General features: G+C 35.4%; 1 protein-coding gene across 2 annotated transcripts in view; it reads left to right on the top strand.

Annotated features, from left to right (window-relative positions):
- SORCS1 (sortilin related VPS10 domain containing receptor 1) overlaps positions 1-27,763 on the top strand; it is a 292,547-nt gene that overhangs the window by 159,430 nt on the left and 105,354 nt on the right. For both annotated transcript variants that reach the window (XM_035330764.1, XM_035330765.1), the window contains exon 4: positions 16,030-16,188. In XM_035330764.1, coding sequence (XP_035186655.1) covers positions 16,030-16,188 — 159 coding nt within the window. The remainder of the gene's footprint in view (positions 1-16,029; positions 16,189-27,763) is intronic.

The following is a 27,763-nucleotide window of genomic DNA, read 5'->3' as shown; positions in this document are numbered from 1 at the left end:
GCCAGGCGGTATTAACAGAGGGAAGAGGTGAGCAATGGAGGGCAGGAAATCTTTTTTTTTTTTTTTTTTTTTTTTTTTTTTGAGCCTAAAGAGTATTTTTTGTTCAATACCTTTATCCTTTGCTTGCTTTCACAGCAGTTAGTGAATTTCTTTCTATTTTTCTTCACTAAAAGTAGTGAAAAGTAGTTTTGATTACCATTGTGAGGTGTGAGAGTCTATACTGATCCATATCCTCAAGTAAGAACTTCATCCTTGCTGAAATCCAGGACCTGCATTCATTATTTTCTGTCTCAGCACATGAAAATTGAGGTAGAACCAAGAGTACCATGCCAAAGTTTATACTGATCCAGCAAATGTATGCTGAGCTGTTATCACCACCTGTTGCATAGATGTGTATTGAAAGCGAGATAATTACTTGAAAGCAATTCTGTTTAAATCTAGTGTAAAAATATCACTAGGAACTGTTACATTGTGTAGCTATCTCCCAAGAGAAAAAAGATAACCATCAGTGCAGAAATTGTGGTGCCAGCTCTCCTGGAGTGTCATTTCTAAAGGTGTCAGCTGATAGAGCCAATTTAAGTTGGGAAGTTTTTGTTTGTTTTCCAAAATAATGTTTCTAGACCTCAGTGTTCCACAGGAAAGATTTTAAAAGCTTTGTAAATATTATATAATGAAACTTCCTCTCTCCTGCCCCAAAATATCCCAAGGTTAAACAAATCCTAAATTTTATTAGTTTTTTATTAATGACTCTCTGAAGCCAGATTTATATTTTTCAGGTAATGAAAATACTGGGTCATTATAAAACATAGGAAAAAATAAATAGGAAAACTTTCTTCTGTTAGCTGAAAAATAACATTTATTTTTTCAGAAAAAAAAATGTAAACTTACTGTTTTTTTTTATTGTATATGTTTAATTTTTTCTTTCATACAAGTTCAGGAAAAAAGAAGTCTGAATAGTGAATTATTTTTTATCTAAATACTGGTAACTATTGTAAGAAATTGTATTTATTTATTTATTTATTTATTTATTTACTTTTTTTTCCCCTTCTACCACCCAGAACATATATCTTGGGGAACAACTAAATACTCCAAGTTTTGTCTTGCTATACTTTTTACTAAGATTATCTCACCCATACTTTAAGAACAGCAAAGCAAGAGACACTAAAGGATTTTGTATTTGCTTCAGACAAGTATAATGCCACCAGTGTTAAGGAAGTCAGTCCCAAGAATTTTGCTGTTTGGGCAAAACAGATGAAAGAAAAATATTAGGTTTTGTTCTTGTTTTGTTGTGGTTTGTGGTTTTGATTTTTTTTTTGTATCTCTTTTTTTTTTTTTTTCTTTCCCAAACTCTATCACAAATAGGTTCACTTCAAAGATGTTTCTTGGTTTGTTGTAGTTTGTGTTTTTGATGCTGTTTTTTTTTTTTTAAGCTTTTTTTTTTTTCTCTCCCCCCTTCTCCTCCCCTCCCCCCCAACTCTATCTCAAATAACTACTTTTAAAAGGGATTTCTGGGATCCAGTGGTTCATTAGCACTCTTCTTGCTGAGGCTCCATCCCCCGCCTGAGAAGTTAAGTTGCTTTGGATAAAATCAGCCAGGTTTATTGAACAATTTTAGCTAGTGAATTTAAATTGAAATGAGGTAAAAACATTGTAAGGACCTTGCACATAGATGGAGATGACCAGGTACAAATAATAATGTATTTGGGACCAGCATGGTACCTCTGCCCAAAGTCTGAGGTGCAGGCTGTTCTGTGATGTCTCTTCCCCATGATTTCTTCACTTTGGGCATGCTAGACAGCACAGACAAGAGCAAGAGCCTCTGAATTATTAAATACCACAGTGCTGCACAGGTGCCAGGACTGGCCAGAGGCAAAAGGCATGGCTTGAAACAGTTGGCTATTAAACAAAGTGTTTAGTGAATTGACCATCTGTCCAAGCTTGGCATAACTGGGCTATAGCAGAGACCATCAGCAGATGATCAACATTGCAATTTAAAACTGTTTACTGTGTTAACATTTTTTAAAATTCATGGCTGCAGCTCATCACTGTTCCCATCTCTTCTCTTGCTTTTCTCAAATATACCTGACACAATGAAATGTATTCCACACCATAATGGAGTTGAATTTAATAGAGGCAGAGTGAAGGCCAGATAGACTTGAAACAGATCTCCAGTTATTGCATGCACAGACATGACAATGGGGATGCAAGAGGTCTGTCTGTGCCAAAAAGTTTGAGGTGAGGCCATGATCCTGTTGCCTCCCCTACTTCTCTCAGTGGTTCTCATTTATGGAATGTTGAGAGAGAGAATTTATTCTTCTGCTTCTGGGGCTAAAATGTGTACACTTTCCTTACCAATCAGTCCCTTTATCTTCATTCCAGTAGTCAGTCTGGTGTTACTGTTCCTCAGGTTGTACCTCCTTTTTCCTACTTCTTGCTGTCTAATATAATAGTTATGTGAGTGGTAAGTCTGAGTCTTTCTTATAGTGATATACTTACCCTTAATGCAGTATTTGTTACAGAGCATATACAGTCTTGGGATAGAGACTGAGTATAGAGACTAACTGAAGACAATGAGCTACCTGAAATCACCTCCCTCAAGAGGAAAACCTTACTGAAGGGTGGTATAAAACAGTGGGGGGGGCCCCCCCCCCCCCCAAAGGTAAATGGAAAAGATGGAATGAATGATATTCATACAAGACAAATATCATGAGGCTTCCTTTATTCACTTAAGGAGGCAGCTTTATTCACTTTGTACTTGTCTTCCTGTATGCTTGGTAAAAGATTCATGCAAAGATGTAAGTGTTTATGAGGCCTAATAAAAATAAACAGACCAGAAACTCCTGAAATGATGGATCTCTCAGGCCATGGGCCATGTAAAATCCTAATTTTACATGTAGGTGAAAGTGGAAACCCACTGTGCAGTTGTCTGACCATCCATATTCACTATGAGGTTTTACACTATTAGAGATTTTTTCTGCTCAAGGTTATCCTTGCTTATACCCCAATAATGGGGTACACCTCACTGTATATATTCAGTGAACCTGTGTATATAAACTTTACTGCTCAGGGTGACTGCACAGCTATCCATACTTGTCGGCTGTTTTCAACGCGTTTCGGGGGGGAAGTTCAAAACACTTGAATTTCAAGTACATTGTAAGGGTTATCACAAAAAAAAAAAAAAAAAAGTATGAAAGAAGATCACTTGGATAGTGAGTTTATCACTAACATGCCAGGGAAAAAATCAGTGTCACTCCTTTCCCTGTCCCCTGTGGTAATATCTGCTTAGGTTACCATACTTTTAGGCCAAGAGTCATTGCTTGCTTTCAGTATGATTAACAACACTTAGGGTCCAGTGTTTGGGGCTGGAAGATGCTATTGTTTGTAATACACTTACAGTGCAAGTAGCTTTTTCATGCTATGACACTGATTAAATAGAAGAGTTTGTCCAAGTCATTTTCCCTCTTGATATATACATTTTCTTTCTTCACCACAAAGTTGGTGTGAAGATTAACTAATTAATCTCATGAGATTCTTTAATGAAAGAAATGCCTTACTGAGCAACAGAACAAAGTACTGGCAATATGAATGAACACAACTCATTCCAAATCTCTACAAAGCTGAGGTTTCTTTTCTTCTCTAAGGAAGGTGCTGTAAGACTCTCTCAGCTTTCAAAAATGATTTTTTCCTGTTCAGTACAATACAGAACATCTGTTGCAAAAGAACAAATGATTAATAATTGTAACTAGAATGCACTTTCCAAAATAAAGTGCCTATTCTACCTTAGCTTTCCTGATACGGTGTTGTCTGTCTTTCTTCTCAAAATACACTTATCAAATACAATCATTGAATATGAGTCAGATTTTATTTTAGAATAGAATTTTCAACTGTATTTCATTTAAGTTTTAAGGAATAGATTTTCAAACTGTTTTCAGTGATGAAGCTTTTTTATGTTAAGCATATGTAAAAGAAGAGAAAGCAGTGCATAATAATAATGAAACATGAACGGTGAGATTTAATTTCAAGTCAGGCTAGTAAATTAGACCTAAACGGGCTGTGGAATGAAGAGACAAAAATCTAGAATTTGATTTGAGGGAGATTTGAAAATAACGAGAAGCTTAATCTTTCCATGTTCCTTTCCTCTGAACTGATTGCTCCTGGAGCTAATGTTTACACTGTGTGATTAGGAGCTGAGCCTGGTGAATTCTATTTTCAGCACTGCTGCAGGACCACAGGGGGTGAAATTAACCTCAGTCTTTTGGACTTGCACAGTACTACCACACTACTTGAGCCCTCTGTAAGCCTCACTTACCTTTAAGCAGTACGCTGTTCACTCATATAGCTCTGACAAGCAAGGGCATATCTTTATGTTTTTGGAGTCCACATCCATCAGTTTGATTTCTTCTAAAACACAGCTGGAAAGACAAACCTCAGCTCACCAACATGTGTGTGTTCTGAGATTTCTTAGTTAAGATTGAGAGCCTGCCATCTTTACTCCACCTCATTTAAAGATATTCTTCTATGACTTCCTGTTTCCTATAGAAATCATCCCTATGGATAAGAAAAAGGGCTTTCATCAAAGCTCTCTTGGAGGACAGAGTTTCAGACATGGCTCAGTTCTCATAACTGTTGTCTCAGTGGCAAAACCAAAAATAAAATTCTCATTTTTGTGTTTGGTTTTCAGTGTGTGTACCATGGTCACTTGAGATCCAGAAATTCCTTCTAAAGAGTTTGTGAGAGGCATTTAATGAAGAACAAGCTTATTTCAAGGACCTCACATGTGTGAGCACTGTAGACAGGGCTACACACATGCAAGCTAGGATGTATAAAGCAAATCAACATTGCAACTGACTGATTTAGATGAAGCATAAATACAAAGAGTGTTTGGAAATGCTTGTCAGAGCCTGAAAGGAGATTATTATTATTATTATTATTATTATTATTAAAATAAAGACACCAAACTTGTAATCTGTACTATAAAATCTATTGGACCCCTCAGATTTTAGAACAGAAAATTCCCGTGGGATGTGAATGAAGTCTTCCCTGTGTGGACATTGGACAGAAGGTCTAAACATGTGGTCAAGGTAACTGTATTCTCTTGTGTCTCAAAGTCATGACAGAGTAACACCAAAGGTTTACCTCATTCCTTAGAGGAATGAAATCTCGTAAGAATACCACCACCACATAAGAAACACAACTATTGGAAGTGAAAGGGGAATAGTAAAGATGGTGGTGTATATTTTAATATAAAAGCTAGCCCAAGAGATTGTCTTACTTGAAACCAGATAGAACACTGTGTGTTGGAATTCTAATCTTAGCTTCTTCATATAAAACAATAAAATGTAAAACAGCACTGAAACTATTTGTAAAAAGCAATCTCAGAGTAAAATCAAGTTAACCATTACCACAAAGAAACACACTGAGTACAATTTTTCTCAAATTTTTGTGTCAGACAGAAAGTAAGTAGAGATTTATCTTTTCTGAATATATGCATGAGTCAGTGACAAAAGAGTAAGATGACATTTTTGTCTCTTTAAGTCCAGACCATGTAACCCATTAATAAAATAGGTGCCGTTTTGAGGTTTTGGTCAGTTCACTATCATAACATGAGAACAAGTTTAACTATGAAGGGCTGTTTAAAATTAAAACTTTTTTTTTGTTGTTTGTTTGTTTGTTTGTTTGTTTGTTTTTAGGTGTGACCAGAAAAAGAGACCCATACTTAGGAAAAGACAAATGTCACATAAGTCAAGAAAACTGGTTTTGCTTTTATAAAACATGAATATTCAGGTCAGAATGTGAATGAAGTGGTTAACTTTTCACAAATGTTCTATTTGATTTGTTGGCAAAGCACAAATAAAGCACCTGAGAAAAGTTTTTGCTAAGCTAAGATGGACCTTTAAGTTAAAAGGAATATAAAATGGAAGATGTTCCCATTTGTTCTAAAACTGACTGGTATTTAAAATAAGGTTAACACCAAATGGAAACTAAACAGTTTCAGATTGGGTGTGCCTGAAGAGTTTATGGAAGCTACATCCTTGAAGACATTTAAACTTGACAGGACAAAACTCTGGTCATCTATCTGTGCCTTTGAAGCTGGCTCAGCTTGAGCAGGAGTTTGGAGTAAATCACCTCCATAGGTCTTTCCCTAACTAAATTAAATCACATAAATTATGAATCACTTTATAATTCTACATGGAATAAAAGTAGCTCTGAAACATCCTGCAATAATGTATTAAGATAAACTAATGAAATATTTTCTTTGTTGTTTTAGTACTGCATTTCCATTTTTTTGTATAAGTAAAGACAATGCAAATGGGTTTCTTTTCTTTTTCACAGTCCTCATTAAGACACTAGTTCCATTAAAACAAGAGAGGACAAAATGTAGAATCTTTATGTTCATTTAATTCTTGAGTAATAGAAGAGGAAGCTGCACTTAAAAAAGTGAGAGATTTAAAAAGTGATGATAATCTTCAGGGATTCCTCTCATAGAAACTTTTTTGCTCATTTATTTAAAAGATACTGGCTCAAAGTAAAGGCATATATTTTAAGAATTTACGCTAGTTTTCTGGGATTGCAGCCCACTCGTGGGAATGTGAAAGTTATGTTTTTTTCTCTGTTCACAGTCCAGCTCACAAATAGTGACTCAGCAGCACACACCAAAAATATAGCAGCATCTTGACCTTTAATGTAAAAAGAAGTAGTTGAATCTTTTCAGGTCTTGTCCAAGGTGAGGTACTTTTGAGAATGGGGCTTTTGCCAAAACTCGGCCACAGACAGAAAAGTCTGTGGGAAGCAATCCGTTCACTTGATGAATGTCCCCAAGCTGATGAGCTGTGAATAATGAACCAGGCTGTGCGGGGGTGCACTGCCCTCTTTTGGATTTTGATAGAAACAGGATCAACCTAATTCCAGTTGGTGCTTCAGATGTTTTCTGAACTGAAATTCAAACAAGAATTGGTTGTTATTGTACAGTGTTCTCTCCTGGACAAAATCTTCTCCCCCACACCTCTGAATTTTCATCATATCTCCACTGTTATCAGGTAGGACAAAAGGGAAAGGAATTTAGTCATATCTCCATTGATGTTTCAACCTCATGTTTGCTTTTCATGAGTCTATACTGCACCAACCCAACTCTACAACTCTTTTTTTTTTTTTTTTTTTTTTTTTTTAGCATTAAAATTCAGATGACATGGGGAAAATACATTAATCTGGGGTTAGTCAAAGTAGAGAAAGTTGAGCAACAATAACAGCAATAGTTCATTAGTACAATTAGTACAGTAATACTGATTTTGGTTTGCTTATTTTTTATTTTTTTCTAAGATAGAGAAGGTCACTAGTATTTATTCACAATAAATCTAATATTGTATACCATGTTTGAAAAAGAAACAATGAAATGTTAACTAGCTCTTAAGATTATGATTATAATTGAAAACCATAGCAATAGTTGTAATTTGAGAAGTGTTCCTAAATGTGGAGAAAAAAAGTTTTTGTTTCACTTAAAATATTTAGGTATTGAGAGAATTATAACTTTTACTTTTATTAGAAACTGTTAATTATTTCAGTCAATATGAAAAAGAGAAACAGTAGGCTGCAATGATCTTTCATTCACTTAGAATAAAATTATTTGTTTTAAAGCTCCCAGCTGTTAATGGAGTGCTTTTAAAAGTATTAAAACATGTCCATTCAAACACATCTGGGTAGGACTGAAAATATCGTGCTCACGCAAATATGAACTAAGACATAAACAGCAGAAATTTAGCTTATAATATAAAACTCTATGGCCATATTTTTCTTAAATCCTGTAACAAAAGGAAGACATTTTGTTCAGCCAAGGTAGCCATCAGTGATCTGCAATGGTCTTTCTCAGCGCATATTGCTCTAGTTTCTAGAAGTGTAATTTAAAATGTATATTTTTTAGGGCAGCTGGTGGAGATTTCCATTCATTGCATAAAGGGATATTCTTTTGAAATGGGTGAAATATTTTCTTTCCTTTTTTTTTTTTTTTTTTTTTTTTTTCTTTTTCTTTCTTTTCTGGGTAATGTGTGTGGTAGGGATTGTTAGCATTTCAATGTTCTTTGCTTAGCCACTTAGAAGAATCTGCTGTTAAAAAATAAAAATATATCTTTTTTTTTTTTCATTATTTTTTCCTTCTAAAACTTCTAAACAGAACACTTAGGGCAGAATAGCTACTAACATTTAATGTATTTTGTGACTTCCACACCTGTGTACAACCACATGTATATAAAACCTGTTTTCTGGCTATGTGTAGAACAGGGAGACAGACATATTCCCAAAGGGAAAAATTTCTTACAAAATGTGTCTTTTTCCTTTAAAGAATATTTTGGACTTTCACTAAATAATGGTATTACTCTGTAAAACTGAAGAGGCAAACAAAAATTTTTGGAAGTGACTATTTCTGTTACCATCCGCAGTTTCAATAAGGGGGAGTTACAAAGTCTTTTCCCACGCCTAATAAAAAATTGAAATTTCATTGGCTGCTTTGCTTTGCTGTCACTTTTGGCCTGTAGTGGACTTCCTCACTAATATAGAACAGGTAAACAGATTCAGTTTTCTAGTCACTAGCCAGCTTTTTATTTCAAGCCACTTTCATCAAGATGCCAAATACAATTCTCAGCAGTTCTTCTACTAGGGACACTGTACAATCCCAGCTTTCAAAAATATTGGCAGGTGATAAATTTTCTTCTCTTAAGTGATAGCCCTTTGCCATCTAGTATTCTGCTGACAAGAGATGTATTATCACTCAATGAGTATTAAATCTTTCATGTGTGCAAACAAGATGAATTCACCATCTGAACCTTTCACCACATCATATCTCTTGCCTATAAAAAGCCAAGATTTGAGGAAGATGGTAATACCTGACCAGTCCGCTATGGACCTCCCGTGTGTTCTTGGGGGAAACAATGTCAGCATTTTCACTGTTCAGATCTTGATTCAGATTGAAGCTAAACTATACTATCTAGCGATCATGAGCATAGTTTTATTTAGGGGAGACTTGGAGTACGTTAGCCTCCATCTCAGCAAAGTGCAGACTGATAGTATGAAGTTGGATTATATGTCTTTTTATGAATAAGAACATCTGTATTCTTAAGTCACTGAGTTATAGTGCAAAATAACTCATCCACAAACCTTTTCTTTGCATTAATGTGGTCATTTAATCTTATTTCTGAGACTATTCCAAACCAGTTCATCATTCAAAAGCATTTTTTTTTTCTTCAAAGAGTTGAAAAGTATAATTCTTTCACTTAAGTCTTTTATTTCCCTACAGACTTGCTGCACTTTATGAGTTAACAAGAATTTCTGGCAATAAAACACTTCACAGTACCTTGATTGAATTATTGGTGTATAATTTTAATGGTGTCTTAATGAAATTGCTCAGCAACTAACCTTGTCTTTTAGTTGGCATTAGAGACAGCTTCAAAACAGTCAGCTCTAGCTCATTTCATGTTTTCATTTAGCTGTTAGCAAATTTATTTAAAACAAAGACTTGCGCCAAATTTTGGTGGCATTACTAATGAGTACAGTTCTACAGCATTTGATGTTAATCTATGAATAAATCTTGCTAAATTTTTCAGAGGCTTCAGTCTCCTCTTTCTCTGTTAATATCTAAAGGAATGCTTGAATTACTTCTTTTTCGTAATTTTGTCCCTAATTTATTTGCTCTTGCAACTATTTACTGCTTCTAGAAACTCAGTCCTGTAAAAGGAATTGGTCTAATTTGCATTACAGTGGTGTTGCATTTATTTCAGAATGTCATGACCAAAGCAGTTCATTTCTTTGGCCTGTTTAATTCACTTCTTATTCTAGGCCATGAAAAAGTTTAAGCAATGAACTATTTAGATTACTTAAAAGCAGGGTGCATTGCTTTGAAATTCATGTGCAAATTGCTGAATCTGGAGAACCAAGTTGTCTATTTACACAGTCTTCATGCCTTGTAAATTACAATCGAAATTCAGAAGTGATATGTAAAGTAGCAGCAATTACATTTCATTGTGCTGGGACTGCATTGCACTGATGCTTTTGCAAACAGGTGCCATGTTTTTTAAACCAACAAACAAAAAACTTCTAAGATTATGTAACTGGCATGTAGAGGAGCTGGGAAAAAATAAAATAAAATAAAAATTTTAAACATTCAAGTAGGGAATGCCCTGATTTTTTGGAATGACACAGTTCTGTTCCTCTGCTGATTATCTGTTTTGCAGTATTCACTCCTCTGTTTTCCTCTGAGAAATATTACTTGTTCCATGTGGGTACAACTATTAGGTCTAGGCATGAGGTATGCAATAGGTGAAGACAGTGAAGGATCTTTTAGTAGATTTGACCTGTATCTTTTCATACGTCAGAACTGAGTAAAAGACCACCTTGAATCCCTGGAATATAGTTGGATTTTTTCGTAATGTTCTGTTTGGCTGATACGATGCTTTCCTATAAAACATTAGAAAAAACTTGATCCACAAGAAATATGAGGTAATGAAATAGGTAAAGGTTGAGAGTAGTTCTGGACTTGTTTTTACTAAGCTGCTGAATCTGGCTTTCATGGCAATTGTACACAGATCACAGTTCCATCTCTAAAAGCATAACAGATCCTCTTGCAAAGTATTTCTGGGTTTCTTTGTAAGGAGAGCAGAAATACACATAGTTTTCAAGTGCAATCTACCATCAGCAGAGTTAGCACCAAAAAAAAAGGGTGAAAATTGTGGGGTGTTTAAGATCTATAAATTATGTTCTGTGTTCATCACCTCTAGGAAAAGCAAATAAAGTTTCTCCCTTTTCAGGGAGTGGATGATTAATGGGTGCCTGCATTTGGTTGCAAAACCTGTGTTGACTTTATTGATTTATTTTACAGAGAAAAAAACTAATCCATCTGAAGTATCAGGAAGTGCAGCGTGTGCTTGCTGTGCCTGGTGTGAGTAAGCAGATTCTGATCATTGCTGAGCACTGATCTGAACAGAGAACAATTACTTCTGTTGGGGAGAAGTGAAGTCTTGACTGACTTCACTCTTCATTTAGTTCAACGTAAGACAATAAACCAGACCAGAGGCACTGTAAGGTTGGTCTCCCTCTACCATGGGCTTCTCCTGGAAGTAAGAGGCAAAGAAATATTACTCATTACTCCTGTATTAATCACTTTATTTTATAATAGTGGAAGCAGTTTTAAAGCTGTCAAAATAAAAATTATGAGCCCAATTCTTTGCATACAAGTTGCATACATACATCAGCTCGCCAGCTTTGATAATGTTATTATCATTTATAATTTTTATTCTCTCTCCAATGTTGTCTATGAGAACAGCCATGATAAATCAGACTGAATCCTTACCAGTTACACTTTCCTCTCTGTTGAGAGGGAAGTGTCAGATCAAGGCAAGTATATAATATTTTCCTATATAATTTTGTAGCATCCAGCAATCTGTAGCTCAGATTCCTCAGCCCATATTATTTTCTCCAATAACATATCTGTTAATGACTTCCATGATTTAACCAGGTAAGAATCCTGGAACTGCCTGTGTTTTGTATCTCTGTCGTAAAGTTTCATTTGATACTCATGAATTTTGTGTTATGACAGAGTGAATAATTGTTCTTTAAGTATTTTCAGGCCATTCATGGTTTTCTAGACCTTGGTCAAATTGCCTCTCATTTATCTTTTTTGGAAAGTTGGAAGTGTGTTTCTTTGGTACTTGGATGAAAAATGTTTCATTCCTTTCTTTGAACACCCTTCTTGCTCTGCTGTGTTTTCTACTATAGACTTTTATTTTAAGATGGAGGATGAGAACAGCAGCCAGTGTTTAAGATGTGGAAAAACTCTGCAGTGACCTAAGAGGATTATTATCATGCTGTTTAATTACTTTCTGATAATTTCTACTACTGTATTTGAGTGTTTTTGACAGAATCTGAGGAAGGAGCTTGCGTTTTCACAGGGCTCTTCACTGAAACCCCGACATATCTCTCCTGAAAGAAAACAGTTATGTAGAGGCTATTTTTCTCTCTGTTACTTTGGGATTGCCTTTCTCCATTTTTTTCCCCTCCCATATATCATCACTGAATTTCACCTGTCATGCTCAGGTACTGAATATAGTGAAATCCTTTTACAGCTCTCCATAGATGGCTTTTTATTATTTTTTTAATTATATTACATATCATAATGTATTATGTTATGGTTGGTAATATATTATGTAATATAAAGCGTATATATTATATTATATTATATTATATTATATTATATCATATATATTATATATTATGTAATATAGTATAATAATATATTATGTTATTATAATTTATTTATTTTTTATTATGAGTACCTTTCTGCCATCAGCAAACTTGATCACCTCTTTCTCCTTCCTTCTATTCAAATCATTAACGGATGCATTAAACAACACAAAACATAGGGAAAATTCCAAATGAATGCTTCTGTCCATTATAGAAATGGAAATATTTTCCCTAACCTTTATTTCTAATCTTCTAACAATTAATTAATCTATGGATTTTTTTATTTTTATTTTTTATCCTATAACATTTTCAGATCTTTAAGAGACTTTGGCAAGTCTCAAACCTCAAAAATCCTATAACTTCGTCAGCCAAGTTGTCTGGGTACCTGGATAGATTTAATATATGATTTTATTGTGCAAAAGCCTCCACGATGTCCAGAGTACATTTCTCCAGAAACCGGTATTAGCTGGGAAAGCAGTGATATGTTGCAGAAACAGAGCAACAAAATAGTTCCTGCTTTGAGGAGTTTACATTTAAGGTAATCCAGTATGTTTTCTACAGTGGGAAGTTTAAAATAGTTTCCTTCTAATCTCTTTTTTGAGATATTTTTAGATATTACAAACTTAATTAGATATTTGACTTCTAAAGTTACATTCTCTGTGCTACTTTTGTTTTTATTTTTTCATGCTTTCCTATTCAGCATGTCTGTGTCCACTTTTTATTTTCTGTATAAGCAACTGAATCAAGTCAATGGGTAGTAGGCTACTTTTATTTAGGTTTACTTTATTGAAAGGAAATTCAGTTCCGGTGCCTTGAGATCACTCTGTGGAATGAGCTAGAACATAGTATATAAGGATTTGCTGTAGAGATTTCATCTGAAAATTTGAGGGATTAATTTCAGAAGTACACTACTGCTCTGATCTGAAAGGTTCATACAGATACATATACGTGATGTTTCACCTTCATTCTGACAATTTTTTAATTCAGATGTCAATTTCTGCTTCTCGTCCAATAAATGCTAACTTTTGTACTTGTAACTCTGATTATTTATATGCAGATATCTGGTATTTAAAATTGTTTTTCTTATCTTGTAAGTAACTGGAGACTCTGATTGTGATGTGAGTCGTAACTGCTTAGTCAGTTCTAGCTTGTTTCATTTTAGGACATCTTTGCAAAGTGATTGGCAACGTTTGGTACAATGGTGGAACAGAGAATGCTGGTCTCATAGTTAACAATCAGACTAGTGGCTGGAGAGTCATCCGTCAACTTGGGCCCCTGCTTCTGACTCTGTATGCCCTTGCATAAATCGTCAGCAGTTCTGCACAGTCCTGCCACATGTACAGTGCTGTTGCTGTCAGCATGTGTAGTAAAACAGATGTGTCCTGAAACACTTCATATGTACAGACAGGCTGGTCATTGCAGTGCAATGGTCAAGACTTCTGGAGACTGCAGATACCCAAAAACACAGTAGTAATAGCCCAGGATGGTAGTTAGTAGATTAAAGCCAAAGTCAGCAGTGCTGGCAAATGTGTTTGGGTGTTTAACTTTTATTGATTGAATGAGGAATTAGGTGCTTCAGTGCCTCAGCAGTTTGTCCCTCAATTCCCTTTCTATAAAATGGAGATAAGAGCACTTTCACACTTCAGAGGGATGGCATGACAGAAAATGTGTTAAGGCTTTGATGTTCTTGGATGTGGCAGTGATGAGGTCAGATGAGTTGCTTATGCAGGTAGAAAGAGGTATGTGAGACTAGAGTGGATCTTGATTAACAACTTGCCTTAGAGACACAATCCAAAGTCAATGAAAAGTCTCTTATTAACTTCAGAGAGCTGGGATCAAGGCCATTGATTTGTGCTTATTTCTGCTCTAGTTGTTATAGTCCAAATTAATGCTGTGCTGTGATATTTCCAAATACTGACATAAACAAAATCCACTTATGAAGAGAGTCATCAAAATAAGAAAATCACAATTTCTGACTCAGAGTATTGATAGACATTAACCATAGGAACATTGTCCCAGAAACTTGTCTCATAAGAAAACAAACAAACAAAAAAAAAAAAAACACAACAACTGATAAACATGACAATTTTTGGCTTGAGAAGCTGGATAGGTTACTTAGTCTATATATTGATGCTTTGATTATTAATGCTTTCTGCATAGTTTCTATAATTCTCATGCAATTTTCAGTTTAGAAACATATTAATTATATGCTTGATGTATTTTAAAGTGTTAAATGAAAATAATAATGTTTAATTCTAACAGTGCATGTTTTCATCAGATTTTTAAAGTAGACCACAAATACAGAAGGTGATAGTGCCTTTATGTAGTGATGGGAACATTATCCTTTTTTAAACTAGAGATGCAGTGTGGCACAGCAATGTAACTGGTCTAAGATCATTCAGGTTCTTACATTTTGGGGAGTTTGAAGTAATATCCCAAACTTCCAAGTCACAGGCCAACTTGTTATGCTACTACCAAGGGTTTTTCTAGACATAGATAAAAGCATCTGGAAGCTATCCAGTAATGAAGGACATATGTGTATTTACATTTTAACATACAACTCTTTATAATCTGTGTATACCAAGACTTATGATGCCCTATAATTCATAGGTAATTAATTGTTATACCTAGCACTGCCTGCCTAATTAAAGGGAAAGAAGTGAAATGTGTGTTTGTGCAGTGTCAAAACCCAAACAGGAATTTGCTCCGATAAATTCCAGGTATGTGTCCTTTCATTTAAAGCTTGTTAAAGACAGATAATGTTTGCCACTTACAAAGCAACAGCAACACCAGTACTTAAAAATGAAATAAAATGAAATTAAAATGATGCTAATGATTCAATGCTTTAATACCTTCTCAGGCGAATATTCAGAACTTTTCATATTTGTCATTCACAGTGCCTCACTCACACTCCTTAGGAGTATTACTTTGTTGTTTGCTGAAATGCTGAAATGATCTCTTTGTACTGCTCAAAGCTCTATTCTCTGTCATGCAGAGAAACATGAGAAAACTTTCTCATTATTCTCTGATTCATCAGCAATGCAGTCCAATTAATACCATAGTTAATGGGGAGAAGTAGTTACTATAACTGAAAGCCATAGATCTTCTGTCATCCCTGACCTAACACTCTTGGACAAAGCGAGAAAACAACTTTTCTCTGCAGAGATTATTTTTGATACACTAGTGAATCTGTAATTCACAGCACCATAGAAACTAGAGATGGAAAGAACCCAGCACGTTATCAAATATGTTCTTTTGCCAAAGCAAGATTGCTTCTTGCAGACAGCCAGATTATAACATTTCAGGCAATGAAACTGTCATTTTCTCCGAAAATTCTGCCACAGTCTAACAAACCTTACCATTAGAGATTGTTCTCTGAGTGTGTCTCTGTCCTCCCCCCCCCCCCCTTTTTTTTTTTTTTTTTTTTCTTCTTCTTCTTCTTAACACCTTGCTTTTCATCTGCTTCTCCAATAGATGAATCACAAAGACCCTAGCAGCCTATAGTGGTAGCCTAATAACTTATTTTCACTCTTGAATTACAAATTTCATGTTTGATTTTTCTTATAATTTCAGCATAGACTTCATTTGGGTCTGTTTTAACTTAGTAATGGTTATTTTCCCTCTTTGATTGTATGTTATGTGCTTATCTATGTATTTTAAACATACTAATTTCCTTACTGAATGTTTGGCTATGCTTAGTTTTGATATTGGATTGAAGCATTTTAAAACAAACTGTTTAATAAGGTTATTGGAAGTTCCTGTCTTCTGATTCCTCTTCACCACTGTTTCCGACTTTCCTTTCCACAGATTATGCTGCTGACTGACCCAGAGGTTGAGAGCAGTTTATTGATTAGTTCTGATGAAGGTGCCACCTATCAAAAATACCGTCTTAACTTCTACATCCACAGTCTGCTCTTCCACCCAAAGCAGGAAGATTGGATCTTAGCATATAGTCAAGATCAAAAGGTAAGAATTGTTGGTAGTGTTTTACTTTACGTGCTTAGGGACAACCTGGTGTTTTTCCATCTCCCTACTTAACTGCTGCAGAACATTCACAACCATCTTTGGAGTAACTAAGCTGGTATTTCCAGCAGGAGACATTGGGTAATCCTTGATCTGTAAAGCAAAGTAAAGGACATCTAATGGGTTCATGGGGCCTAGCCCTCTATGACTGACTCGTCAACCTGCATTTGTTCACCAGTCCTTTTGGCAATATTATGGGACAGGCAATGGGAAGAGAATAATATCTAGGATTCTTCACGGTAAGAAAATCAACCTGTAATTTGGTTATTTGTCCTCTTATTTAACACTTCTCTCATGCCATTCTGGTACCGGATCCAAGAACAGAATAAGAGATTGCTTGTTTCTATCTGGTTGGCATATTTTCAAAGTAGCAGTGAATCAATTTCCTTTGAAGGCCAGTTCCTTCAGTATGGGTAATCCATCAGTTGGATGCTGTGAAATTTACTGATGCAAGACTTGAGACACCAGAATGGGACTCGGCTGTGAGAAACCTCATTGTTAACAGTTTCTGAAAATCACACATATCAATATGCACAAGGCAGTCATTTCCTTTACAGGACTTTATAGAGCTCAATCTGTTTAGTTTACCAAAAAGCAGATTGAAAGGAAAATATGAGAGAGTTAGGGTTGTTTAACGTGGGGAATATCCCTTCCAATCCAAACCATTCTATGATTCTGTATTAAATATCTTCATGGGGAAGATGACACGTACAAGTAAACTTTCTGATCTAGCAAAAAAACCTGTAACAAGAATGGATGGCTAGGAGTCAATGACAGTTAAACTCAACTGTGACGTTGCGGGCCATTGGAGCAAACTGCTCTGAGAAATGGTGGATTTCACACGTTGACTTCTTGTTGTTTTTGAATAAGAGACAGGCCAAAACAATTAGCTAAGCTCCCAACAGGGATAACAGAGTGAAATGTCTTGGCATTGTCTGTAAGCCAACCAAAAGCCATTGTTTGTAAGCCGTCCAAAAGTGATTTGGACATCTTTTTTTGTTTTACATATAATTAATCTATGAGAATCTGAATCTAATCAATAATCAAAATATCAGTTAAATTGTTCAGATTATATATTAAAGTATCAGCATAAAAAATTGAATTCTATGATGTCTTTCAAGTTAGTATCTGCATTCATTATATAAAGATTAAAAACTTAATTTTCCTTTTGCCTAAGTGAGTTTTGTAGTTACTGTTACTGTATACTTGAGGAAATAAAGGCATGAGGAAATTAAATAATTAGCTAAGGTCACAAAATGATCTTATAGGAACTTTTGGAATAGATGTTCAGTACTACACTTTAAGCTCAAAACCAGTACAATTCCATCCCTGTAGCTTAATATCCTTCCAAAACTGAATGTTAGGAAATGCATCATGCCTGCCTAATTCTTTCTCTAGAGTCAATTACATGCAGTATTTTTCACTCACCCCTCTCTTGTAGCATTTTGTGGAATGTACTGTGGTTATAATCTGTTCCAGTGGAAGGTGCAGATAAAATGATTTCTGGGTGTGATTTCTGGTATGTAATTAGAGAAAGTCAAAATGTTTTCATTCCCTTGTGGCTGTTGAATTCCCTAGAACGATTTGAAACTGAACAGAATCTTGTATATGTTGTCTTTCAGGACCCTTTGGAATGAAAGTTAATGTGTATTGGTAACAGGAGATTTATTGTGAGAAGGTCAATGAAACTTCTAGTGGTAAATTTGTCAAATAGAGTTAGAATGTAGTTGAACATGAATTTCTGCTGTTGGGATAGTCAGCCTGTTCAGGAAATAATTCTGAATTAGAGTCCATCGAGCTAATGCTCATTTAATTTATGGTAGATTGCTACGAGCAAGTATATTGTCACTGTTCCATAGGAAACTCCCACTCTTTTATTTTACAGAATTCTTAAAAGAACAACAAACAAACTGGATATAGGAATGAAGGACCCTTTTGTGTGTTAACCTGAATTCATGGAGCTGGTGTGGGAGGTGTGTGTACAGGGTGTTTTCAGTGAGAGGATGCAGTCTGTATGTTCAATTTTCTTTGTGTTGTGACATTGACTAGCAAATTGGATAACTGTTGGGAATTCAGTACTATAGCTGCAAGAAAAAAATCATGTAGCACTGTATATCTGTACCAATTACCTCTGAAATAGAATTTTAAAAGCCCTCCATATAGATATGAGTCACAGGACTGGTTTCTACTGTGAAGACTAATGGAGATATTTTCTGACTTCAACGAGCTTTGGCCAAGAACCGTAGAGCATAACCAACAGGCAAGGAGTATTAATCAGCTTGGACTAAATTAAATGTAAGTCAAACCAAGGGTCAAATTCTGCCTGTGGCTAAGTATAAATGGCTCCCTCTGGTTTCATTTTTGCATATCTAAAGGCAGAATTTTCTCAGAGTAATTATGTAGTCCTGTGGATATCTAGATAATTGCAATGGGAGCTGTGGGGCAGTTTGGAACAAATGATATTGCAGTTTGCTATATTACATTCTCTTGCTAAGGCTGTATTTAAGGAAAGAGAGCCATTACTCCTTGGATTCCAGGCACTGTGTGCTGACTGATCAAGAATCATCCGTGGAAGCAAGGGAAACATAGCTGCATGGTAAAGAATTTACATTGTCCTATCACTGACCTAGATATCATGCATGGACTGAAGAGGCTATGGAGGTTTCATTGATGCCTTAAGTTATATTCTGATCAGTTAGGATTGTTGAATTTATTTAATAGTACTACTGTTGGCAGTCAAGAGGGAAGTGAGAATCAATTAGAAAACACATTTACATCCTTCCAGAAAGCGAAGTCATTATTACATCGTTTACATCTTGTCATTGCAGCAGGTGGGACCAGGAAAATCAGTTGGTGAATAGAGCAAAGATCTGGAGAGATAGGAATCACATTGGGACTGGACTATTTGACTCTAAGAAGTGATTCAAGCAGTTCTGTAGTGGTGAGGGCAAATTCAACAGTTAGTGCATGCCTCTTATTGCTCAGTTGTAATGAATAGGAAATGGGTCACAAAGCATCAAACTTCAATCTCTTTACAGCCCACTGAGCCTGATAAGCACCACAGATCTTTTTTGTTTGGATGAATAGAGATTTAGTAAATGGTAGGGAAATTTATGTTAACTGAAGTTATTTTACAGCCCAGCTTCTTGGGTGTTGTGTGCAGATGAATGTGGTTAATTACTGGGGTTCAGCTGATGAGCAGTAACTCATTAAGCTTCAGTGATTTGATTGCTTTTGTACTCATCTTTCCTTTCTGTCTCCAACTTGGGCAGCAGACTTGAACAGCCATTGCTGACAGGCCAGTCCCTTATTCAGTCATGACTTTTTCCTGCCAGTCCTGAGGAAAAAAAAAAAAAAAAAAAAAAAAAAAGCGGTAAACTGTCTGCCACCTGTGCTAATTGCTTCATGATTGCATTCATTGTTCTGTCTGACAGTACAGTAGTTATATGGCTGATTCTTACCCTGTAATTGCAGAACTATTGCATGCTTCTCTGTTTTCTGTATAAGAGGAGTTACAAATCAGGAGGAAACTTCAGCCACTTTAAAGTGCTGCTTGCAAGGCAAAAACTTGCTGGAGGTCTTGTATGTGCAAGCTCTCGTGGGTTTAATCAGCTTGCCTGTAGGATGAGGGGCTGTATTTTGTGGGAGTATTACTTAAGTATTACTGTGTAATCTTCAGAAGTAGTTTGCTGTGAAATCAGAGGGTGGAAGTAAGCATCTCTGCTTCATGTGGAGACATCTTCTGCTATTTAGATGGGTCAGACACACAGAGGAATGGTTAGTAATCAGATAGGAATAACTGAGCTATTTGGAGAGATGAAATATGGGTGGAATTGGGAAACACAAGATGGGTGAAATTCAGAATTGTAATTGCCCAGCTCAGGAACAAATGTGCAAAGTTACTCAAGAACTGAAAAACAGCAACAAAGGCTAAAAAAAAAAAAAAAAAAAAAAAAAAAAAAAGTTATTCTTGTTGAGTGAAGAGGTTTATATTTCTTTATTTTATTTTATTTTATTTTATTTTATTTTAGCCGTTCCCAAAAATTTAATTCCATCTGTCTACCTTTATTGACTGTGTGTGTCACACAGTGGAGATCGGTGTGTTAGGGACTGATGCTTGGCTGCATAGCTAAAGTGCTGTTCAGCAAATCAGGATTCTGTTGTGAGACAACAGATGTTCTGTTGTCAAACCATGCCATCTTTCTTAGTCTTCCACAGTAAAGAAGGTGGAATCAGGTACAGCTGGATGGGTGTGTGAAGGTAGAATTGTACATGCTTTCTTCATTCAAAACCTTCAAGAGGACAAGTACCGTGGGAAGTGAAAAATCAGAAGTGAAAAATCCTGGTCTCATTTCCCACCCTCTCTGCCTCTTAATCCTTATCTATGAAAAAGAGGGATATATATGTATATTTTTTTCCTTTGAGGAAAATCATGCTGTTTTTAAGCTACTCAGAGTTAGCAGACAATACATGGTAAATAAGCCTTTCTGTCTTTCTTGAGTGTGTCAGGAAGAAATGGCACAAATTTTAGTTTTCTGAATGACTATGTCTTGTGACTTTCTATTACAACAATCCTTAGGGCCTTGGTGAAGTTTCTCACCTCTTAATGGTCATTTGTTCACAGAACTGTTAATTATTTGTTGCATTTTATGGAGAGGGAAACTGAGGTATAAGTAGGGAATAAAGATGTTCCCTTCAAGGAGGAGGACATCACTGAATGAACAGAGGGTGTCCTGTTTCTGATAGTGGGTCATTGTTCAAGGCTCCATCTTGGCTTTGTTTCAAGTCCTCAATTAAAAAAACTAAAGTAAAAACAAATGTCAATGAAATTGCATCAAAATATAAACAGGAAGTTCCCTTCTTTGCTCAGCATACTGAAAATTTACTTGACATTGGACAAAACCTTTAAAACTATTCTCTCATACAATTTGTTTATAGCATTTGTTTGGGGGAAGGAGGGAGATGTTGCTTATTTTGTGGTTGTCTTTTTGTTTTGTTTTGCTTTTTTCCTTTTGGTCTCTTCTCCGTTCTGAGGTAGATATTTGACCAGGTGAAGATGATCAATAACTTTTGTGAGATAGATTAAGTGGCACCAAAGTCATTTTGTTTACTTTGTAACTCTGTTACTTTTCATACTTCCGTCTTTAAGGCGGGGAAAGGTTCATCTACCTAGGCTATATAAAATGAGGTTATATAGATGTTAAAGGTAAACAAGAAAGACACCCTTCCCTTCTCTCTCCCTGCCCCCCCCCCCCCAAAAAAAAAAAAAAGGTTTGAAAAAGAAAAAAATAATCAAATAACAGAACCTAGCAGCAGCCCATCTGTCCAGAAAGAGCCTGTCTGTCCAGAAAGGCAGATGCATACCTGGGCCATTGGCATGATCTGTGAAAGAGAAGGAAAGACTTAGAAGGAAAGCAGTAATCACTGCTCTCTACCACTGACTCACTCATCTTTAGGCAAATCACTATGTCCTTGCTTATCCATCTGTATAAACATGAGCCCTCTCTACCCTTAGAGAAGTTGTTCATTTGCTGCTTTGGGATTCTTGGATGCGTATATATACAGCTATGGGTTGTTTCTGTGCAAGTTTTTCAAGCTTTTTTTTTTTTTTTTTTTTTTTTTTTTCTATATATAATTCCCATTTTCCTACTTCCATGAAAATTGACTTTTTCTTTTCTTCAGAAGTGGAGAGTGCAATGGATTGTGAATAAGGAAATGTGTTTGCTATCACTAAGTCTGCCACTGATCTCTGTAGCTTTCAGCAACTCCCTTCACTTTTCTGTAACTGATTCTCCTCTCCCTTTTCTGACTGTCATTTGTTTTGACTGTATCCTCCTATGTGTCTCCAGTTTCTTATTATGCAAAGCACCTGTCAACACTAAATTCACTTGGAGCCATAGATTCTACTATAGTAAAAATGATAAAAAGTAGTTTATTTTCAAATATGAAACTATGCATGTGTGCATACTGACACTTAGCCCTGAATTCTGCTGTAATAATCATTTTCTGTCCTGTTCTCATTCTCATACGATATATCTTTTAGCACAAAATGCATTTCTTTAATTCAGTTATCTAAAAAATTATGAACCAACCTAATAAATTTACAGCACAACCAACCTAATAAATTTACAGCACAACAGAAAACAAGTGCAGGATATCCTGTTTCCTACAGATATATATATATATTTAACAGAGAAAGGAATTAACCTTTAGGACAACTTACCAAGAAGAGTGATAAATTCATCAGCCCTTGGAATTAAGATTCAATGTTTTTCAAAAAAAGGTTTAAACATTGAGCTTGGATGTCTCTCCCAAAGATACAGTCTAGCTCAACCATCAGTTATTGGCTTGAATAATTTATTCTCTTGCTTGAGTTAGCAGCTGAGATTCTACAGCATCTCTTTGGAGAACAGACTGGTGGTACTAGTAGTTCTTTCTGGCTGTGCAGATTCCTTTAAGTATCTGCTGGTAAAATCTTGTTTTCTGCCACATTTATCATATGGATTGAGTGCACTGGAGACATCATGCTAATACAATTGCTTGTAAACTTCTATGAAACCAGAACACCATTATTTGTAATGTCAAATGATGAAATATCATGGGCACCATGGGTCAGTCATATCTGCAGCCATGCTGTATAGGTGTTAAAAGGAAGCTAAGGCCACAAGGGACTCATGTTTGGCAGAAAGCTTTGGCTGTGAAAATGAATCTCTTGAGAGCAGATGAGGTGATGGTAAGTCTTGATTAGCATAATGACCCTTCAAGTGATATTTTATTAAAATTAGTGGGTCATTCAGATTCTCAATACTTCATAGGCAAATATGAAACTTGAAGTATTGCTTGAAAGCAATGACCTTGCCTTCAAGGTCAGATGTTAAATGAAGTAACTGTTTCTTTGTTGTCCTGGATGATATAGAGATTACTGTGAAAGTATTGTGAGTTCAGTAAGTTTGCAGGTAGCATTTACGTGCTGGCTCTGGGGAGCACAGAGCTCATTGGAAATGAGCATGGATTAGGACCGTTTTCTTTAACACAAGTTTGCATTTGCTAGCAACATCTGGTTGCTGCCATGCTTTGTTACCCATCAGGCTCAACAGCCAAATAAACATAATTCAGTCATCTCATAAGACCCAGATTTTCGGCTGGGAAAATCTCAGGGAAAATTCAGTGCTGGTAAATGAAACAGGTGGTTCTCAGTGATGTTTTATTGAAGTGCATCTTGCAAGCTCACCCAGATGCAGTACTTTATGAAACTGCTAAGAACTTATTTTGTTTGTTCTGAAAATGTAAGGTTATGTCAGAAGATTTCAACTTTGTGATTTGGTCAATTCCAAGATACACAGAGTTCTATAGGTTGGAATCCCATACCATAGGTGATTACATTGACATGAATCAAATTTGTTTGATGCCTAAAAATCATTAGGCCTTCAAGCCTTATATTTTAGTTACTTGTCTTGGAGTTTTAAAACATTTGTACACTGATACACAAAAATACAAAACCAAATAAGACTTCTGGTAAGTTAGGAAAAGAGATGAATGCTCAGTTAGTGTTGTTTGGTTAAGTTCCATAAAAGTGAGTGAAGGTCTCGTGTTTTACTGTACTTGAGACTCATGTGATGCCTTTAGGGGAAATTTCTGAAGGATGAGCCTCTGTATTACACACTACAATTTTTTTGTAGTTTTTCAGTGGAGATTTGCAAAATTTACCTATGAAATGGTGGAAAGATTGTATTCTTTGCAGTAAGTTTCTGTTTGAGATACCTCTCTCCATTGGGAGAACTGTTGAAGCAGTTCACTAGCTACTGAATCATTTCTTTGCAGTCAAGTTACATTTTTTATATATTAACATATAACTTACATGTATTTTATATATGCATATTCAAGATATATATCTCTATATAATACATATATAAATATGTGTAATTTATAAGTTAATATTGACTTGCTTGATATTAATGCTGTGGTTCAAAGTGTAGTATTTTGGTTCAGAGACTTGTAAAGTATCTAGAAATTAATAATGCGAGGAAGGGAATCAGTGGCATCTGTTGAAACGTTTTCTAAGAGTTCAGTGAAATATTCAAAGCTGGTTTTGAAGCCCGTGAAATGCAGAAGTCTTATTAATGAACCATTGTTCTGTATAATCCAACATTTCCAAGAGTAACCTTCTTGTTCCAGAGGAAAGAGTAAAATTCACACTATAGGCCATTATGGAAAATAATATTTATAAATAAATTGGAAACTATTGTTCACTGCCTTTTACAATACAAAGTGCATTTCATTCAAATGAAATTGTCAGGAGACAAACTCAAAATAAGAAAAAGAGGTGAACCTTCATGCAGTGTGTTAGATTGTGAAAAGCCTTACCTGCCACCTACCAATATTTTGTGAGACAAGGATTGCTGGAGTTTGAGACCATATTTCGAGGATCTGTTGAATATACAAAGGGTTGGAATATTGCTTTTCCAAGTAGCTGTTAAAGACCCGTTTCTAAGAAGAGACAGTGGTGAAATTAAACTTCATTCTAACCTAATTCGGTTATTCCTCAGTAATCTGCAAATAAGGAAAACTTCACCTTTCCTGAATCAAAATTATGCCCACTAACACTGGCTTTTTCAACTTTGGGATTCTGTCTTTTTTCACACAAAGATTTTATGTTTGTGTCAGGACAGATGTACTCTGATTTGAATGGTCCCTTATGGCTTATGAGGTTTAAAATGCTGCCATGTGTTCAGCTAGACTTTGTCTAATTTCCCTGACTTTTAAGATATTGAATTTTGTTTTTATTCACTTTAATGTGAGGGTGGTTTCCTTTCTAATCTGCCAGAGATAAATGAATGTATACAGAATTATCCTAACTCCTAACTCTTTGATGTGTTTCTTGGTGTATGAAAAACAAAAGTATTAGAAATAATATGGGAAAATAATCCAATTTCCACCATTCAGAATAGTTGAAACCCTTATAGAAGTACCTATTATAGGGAAAACTTGTCCTTACACATACCCGCACTTGTAATTTCCCTGTATTGTTCTAGTTACTGACAGCCCCAGTAATTTTTATATTGTGTAAATGCATATTACACTAGATGAAATCTATTCTAAATAGCTTAGAAATCTGCCTGCAAGAGAACACGTGTTGGAGATACAATATGTGGGCCAACCAGGGGAGAATAAAACAGAGCTAGAAAAAGTATGGAAGGGGACCGAACTCTTAGAGGTGTTAACTGGCTCATGGTGGCTCATGGATGATACAATACCAATGCCAATTCTATACAATGCAGAATGAAAGGGCAAAGAAAGATGAATGACAGAACGTGTCTAGAACTATCCAAAACTCAGAGGGTATTATAAAGTGAAGGCCTTGACAGCTTCCTGCTTTACAGAGATTTTCAAGAGCTGAAGTAAAGAAAAATGTAGACTTCTTTTTCCTCTTCCCTAGTACACATTTTCCCTTCTAGAAGTGATGTTTCAGTCTTGATCAGTAAAGTCAAATAAAATGCCAGTTATTCTTCATGGAACATTAAAAAAAAACATTTTTTCTCAATATGTATTTGGGAATTAAAACACTTTATAGTACAAACCAAAGTAAATAAACCAATCAGGTTTGACTCATTTCTGTTAAATACCTTTTTTTTTTTTCTTTTTTTTTTTTTTTTTGTTACTTTTACTAAGAATTTATATGTATGTTTTTTTCTTCCTCTTCAAAAAATCATTTTTTAAAAAAAACTACAAACGTATCTGAGATTTTTTTTCTTCATTGTTTTCATCACATGGTGGGAAAATTATTCCCAGCTTATAGATTATATTTTTGTGTTTAAAAATAACTTTATATTAAAGAATGTTTTTATTTGCCTCAAAATGAATACTATATCAATGGATATAGGCCAAAATGCAATATATAAATAAATAAATAATTTACTCAATTCTAAAACTAGTGATGGACAGATCAGGAAATTAGAGGGGAATGTGAAGATTACATGGTAACTCTAACCTGCTGTTAGCCATGTATCACAAAGAATGTAAAGGTGAAGTTTATGCTGTGACTGTGAAATACATGAGCAGCTTTTATGCTTCTCAAACAATTTGGGAAACAATTAAAAGAGCAGGTGAGTACATACAGGTATTGTTGCATATTGATCAGGAAAGAAGTTGTGATTCCCAATGTCAGTTTTCCCTTGTCCAGAAGGAGAATAATGTTGCAATAAGGTTATTTCTGTAGGTTTATTTTAATCCCTGTTCAGCATCAAAAGGTATTTGTCACCTTGGGACAGCTTTTCCTTTTCTTTTGTATTTCAGTTTTCCCATCTGAAAGAGATAGCTGGTAGATTTGTAATTCATAGTGTATTAGGATTTAAAAAACAAAGAGACAGGAAAAAAAATAAAATAAAAGTTAATGACTTATGACTTAAGTTTCTAGGTATTGCACAGAAAAAAATAAATACAAAATAGAAGAAGAAGCAAAAGAGAATTATTCCCTGATGAAGAAGGGTCAGATCTGAGAGATCAATACAAGATTTGTACTTCATAACAGTTTTGTCTTAGTGAAAACAGAAGTGCCAGATCACTACTTGGCCCTGAGATGAGAGCATACATTGAAATTGTAATAAGTTCTTTTTTCTATTTGTGGTTGAAAAAGGAGTGTAGCAGAGAACATTATCTAATTTCAGTCTCATAATGAAAATTGTCATCAGACAGCAGTGCTTGCCAAAGAAAATAAAATGTCATCTCTGAAGGGACTGCAAGTAGAAACCTGTCAGAAATTGTCCCAGGAGAGAATGAGCTTTTATAACAACAAAATATGATCTTGGGTTTAAAAAATAACCATACGAGCACTATAATTGCTAAATGGGGAAAAAAATAATCCCAGCTGTGTCATATCTAGTACATGACAAAAATACTACCCTCTTTTTTTTTTTTTTTTTTTTTCTGGTACAACTAAATAAACTCAGTCTAAAGTGAATGATATTTAGAATAAAATGTCTGAAAAAAATCCTCAATGCAAAGGATATTTTTCCCTTCTGTTTGAGGTGTTGCATAAGTTGGGGAATTTCCCTTTTGCTAAAGATACCTTAATACTGCTTGCACTGCTGAGTAAAGGCTGAGATTAGTGCTGAAATAATGGCAAAGGAAGAAAAGCTTCTAAATCCAGGTTATTAAAGTGTCTCATCAAAGACAATAAGAACCTTGGGCATGAGTTCCCAGGGAGCTGATATATCCCTCTGAGAACTATTTCCTTTTCTCACATGCTTTCCTCAGCTCACTGGGCACTGGCTTCTGTTTTGAGAAGAAAACCCTGACATACTAGAACCGCGGTATCTGTGTCCTCCCTTTGAAACAATTGTACATCTTGTATGTCTCACCTTTTTGCCTGACTATTCTCCTGTTCAGGGCACACAATAAGAGAAAGCAGGGTTCCTTGGGTGCTGTGCAGCATCTCAATTTCTGTTCTCTCAGGGGAATCACTGGATACACCAGGTGAACAACCCCTCCAAATATTTGTGCTAAAAGAGACAGAGGGAAG

Source organism: Oxyura jamaicensis, chromosome 6 (genome assembly GCF_011077185.1).
Source record: "Oxyura jamaicensis isolate SHBP4307 breed ruddy duck chromosome 6, BPBGC_Ojam_1.0, whole genome shotgun sequence".
NCBI classification, from domain to species: domain Eukaryota; kingdom Metazoa; phylum Chordata; class Aves; order Anseriformes; family Anatidae; genus Oxyura; species Oxyura jamaicensis.
Note: the sequence above shows the minus strand (reverse complement) of the source record. Positions and strands in the feature narration are given on the sequence as shown.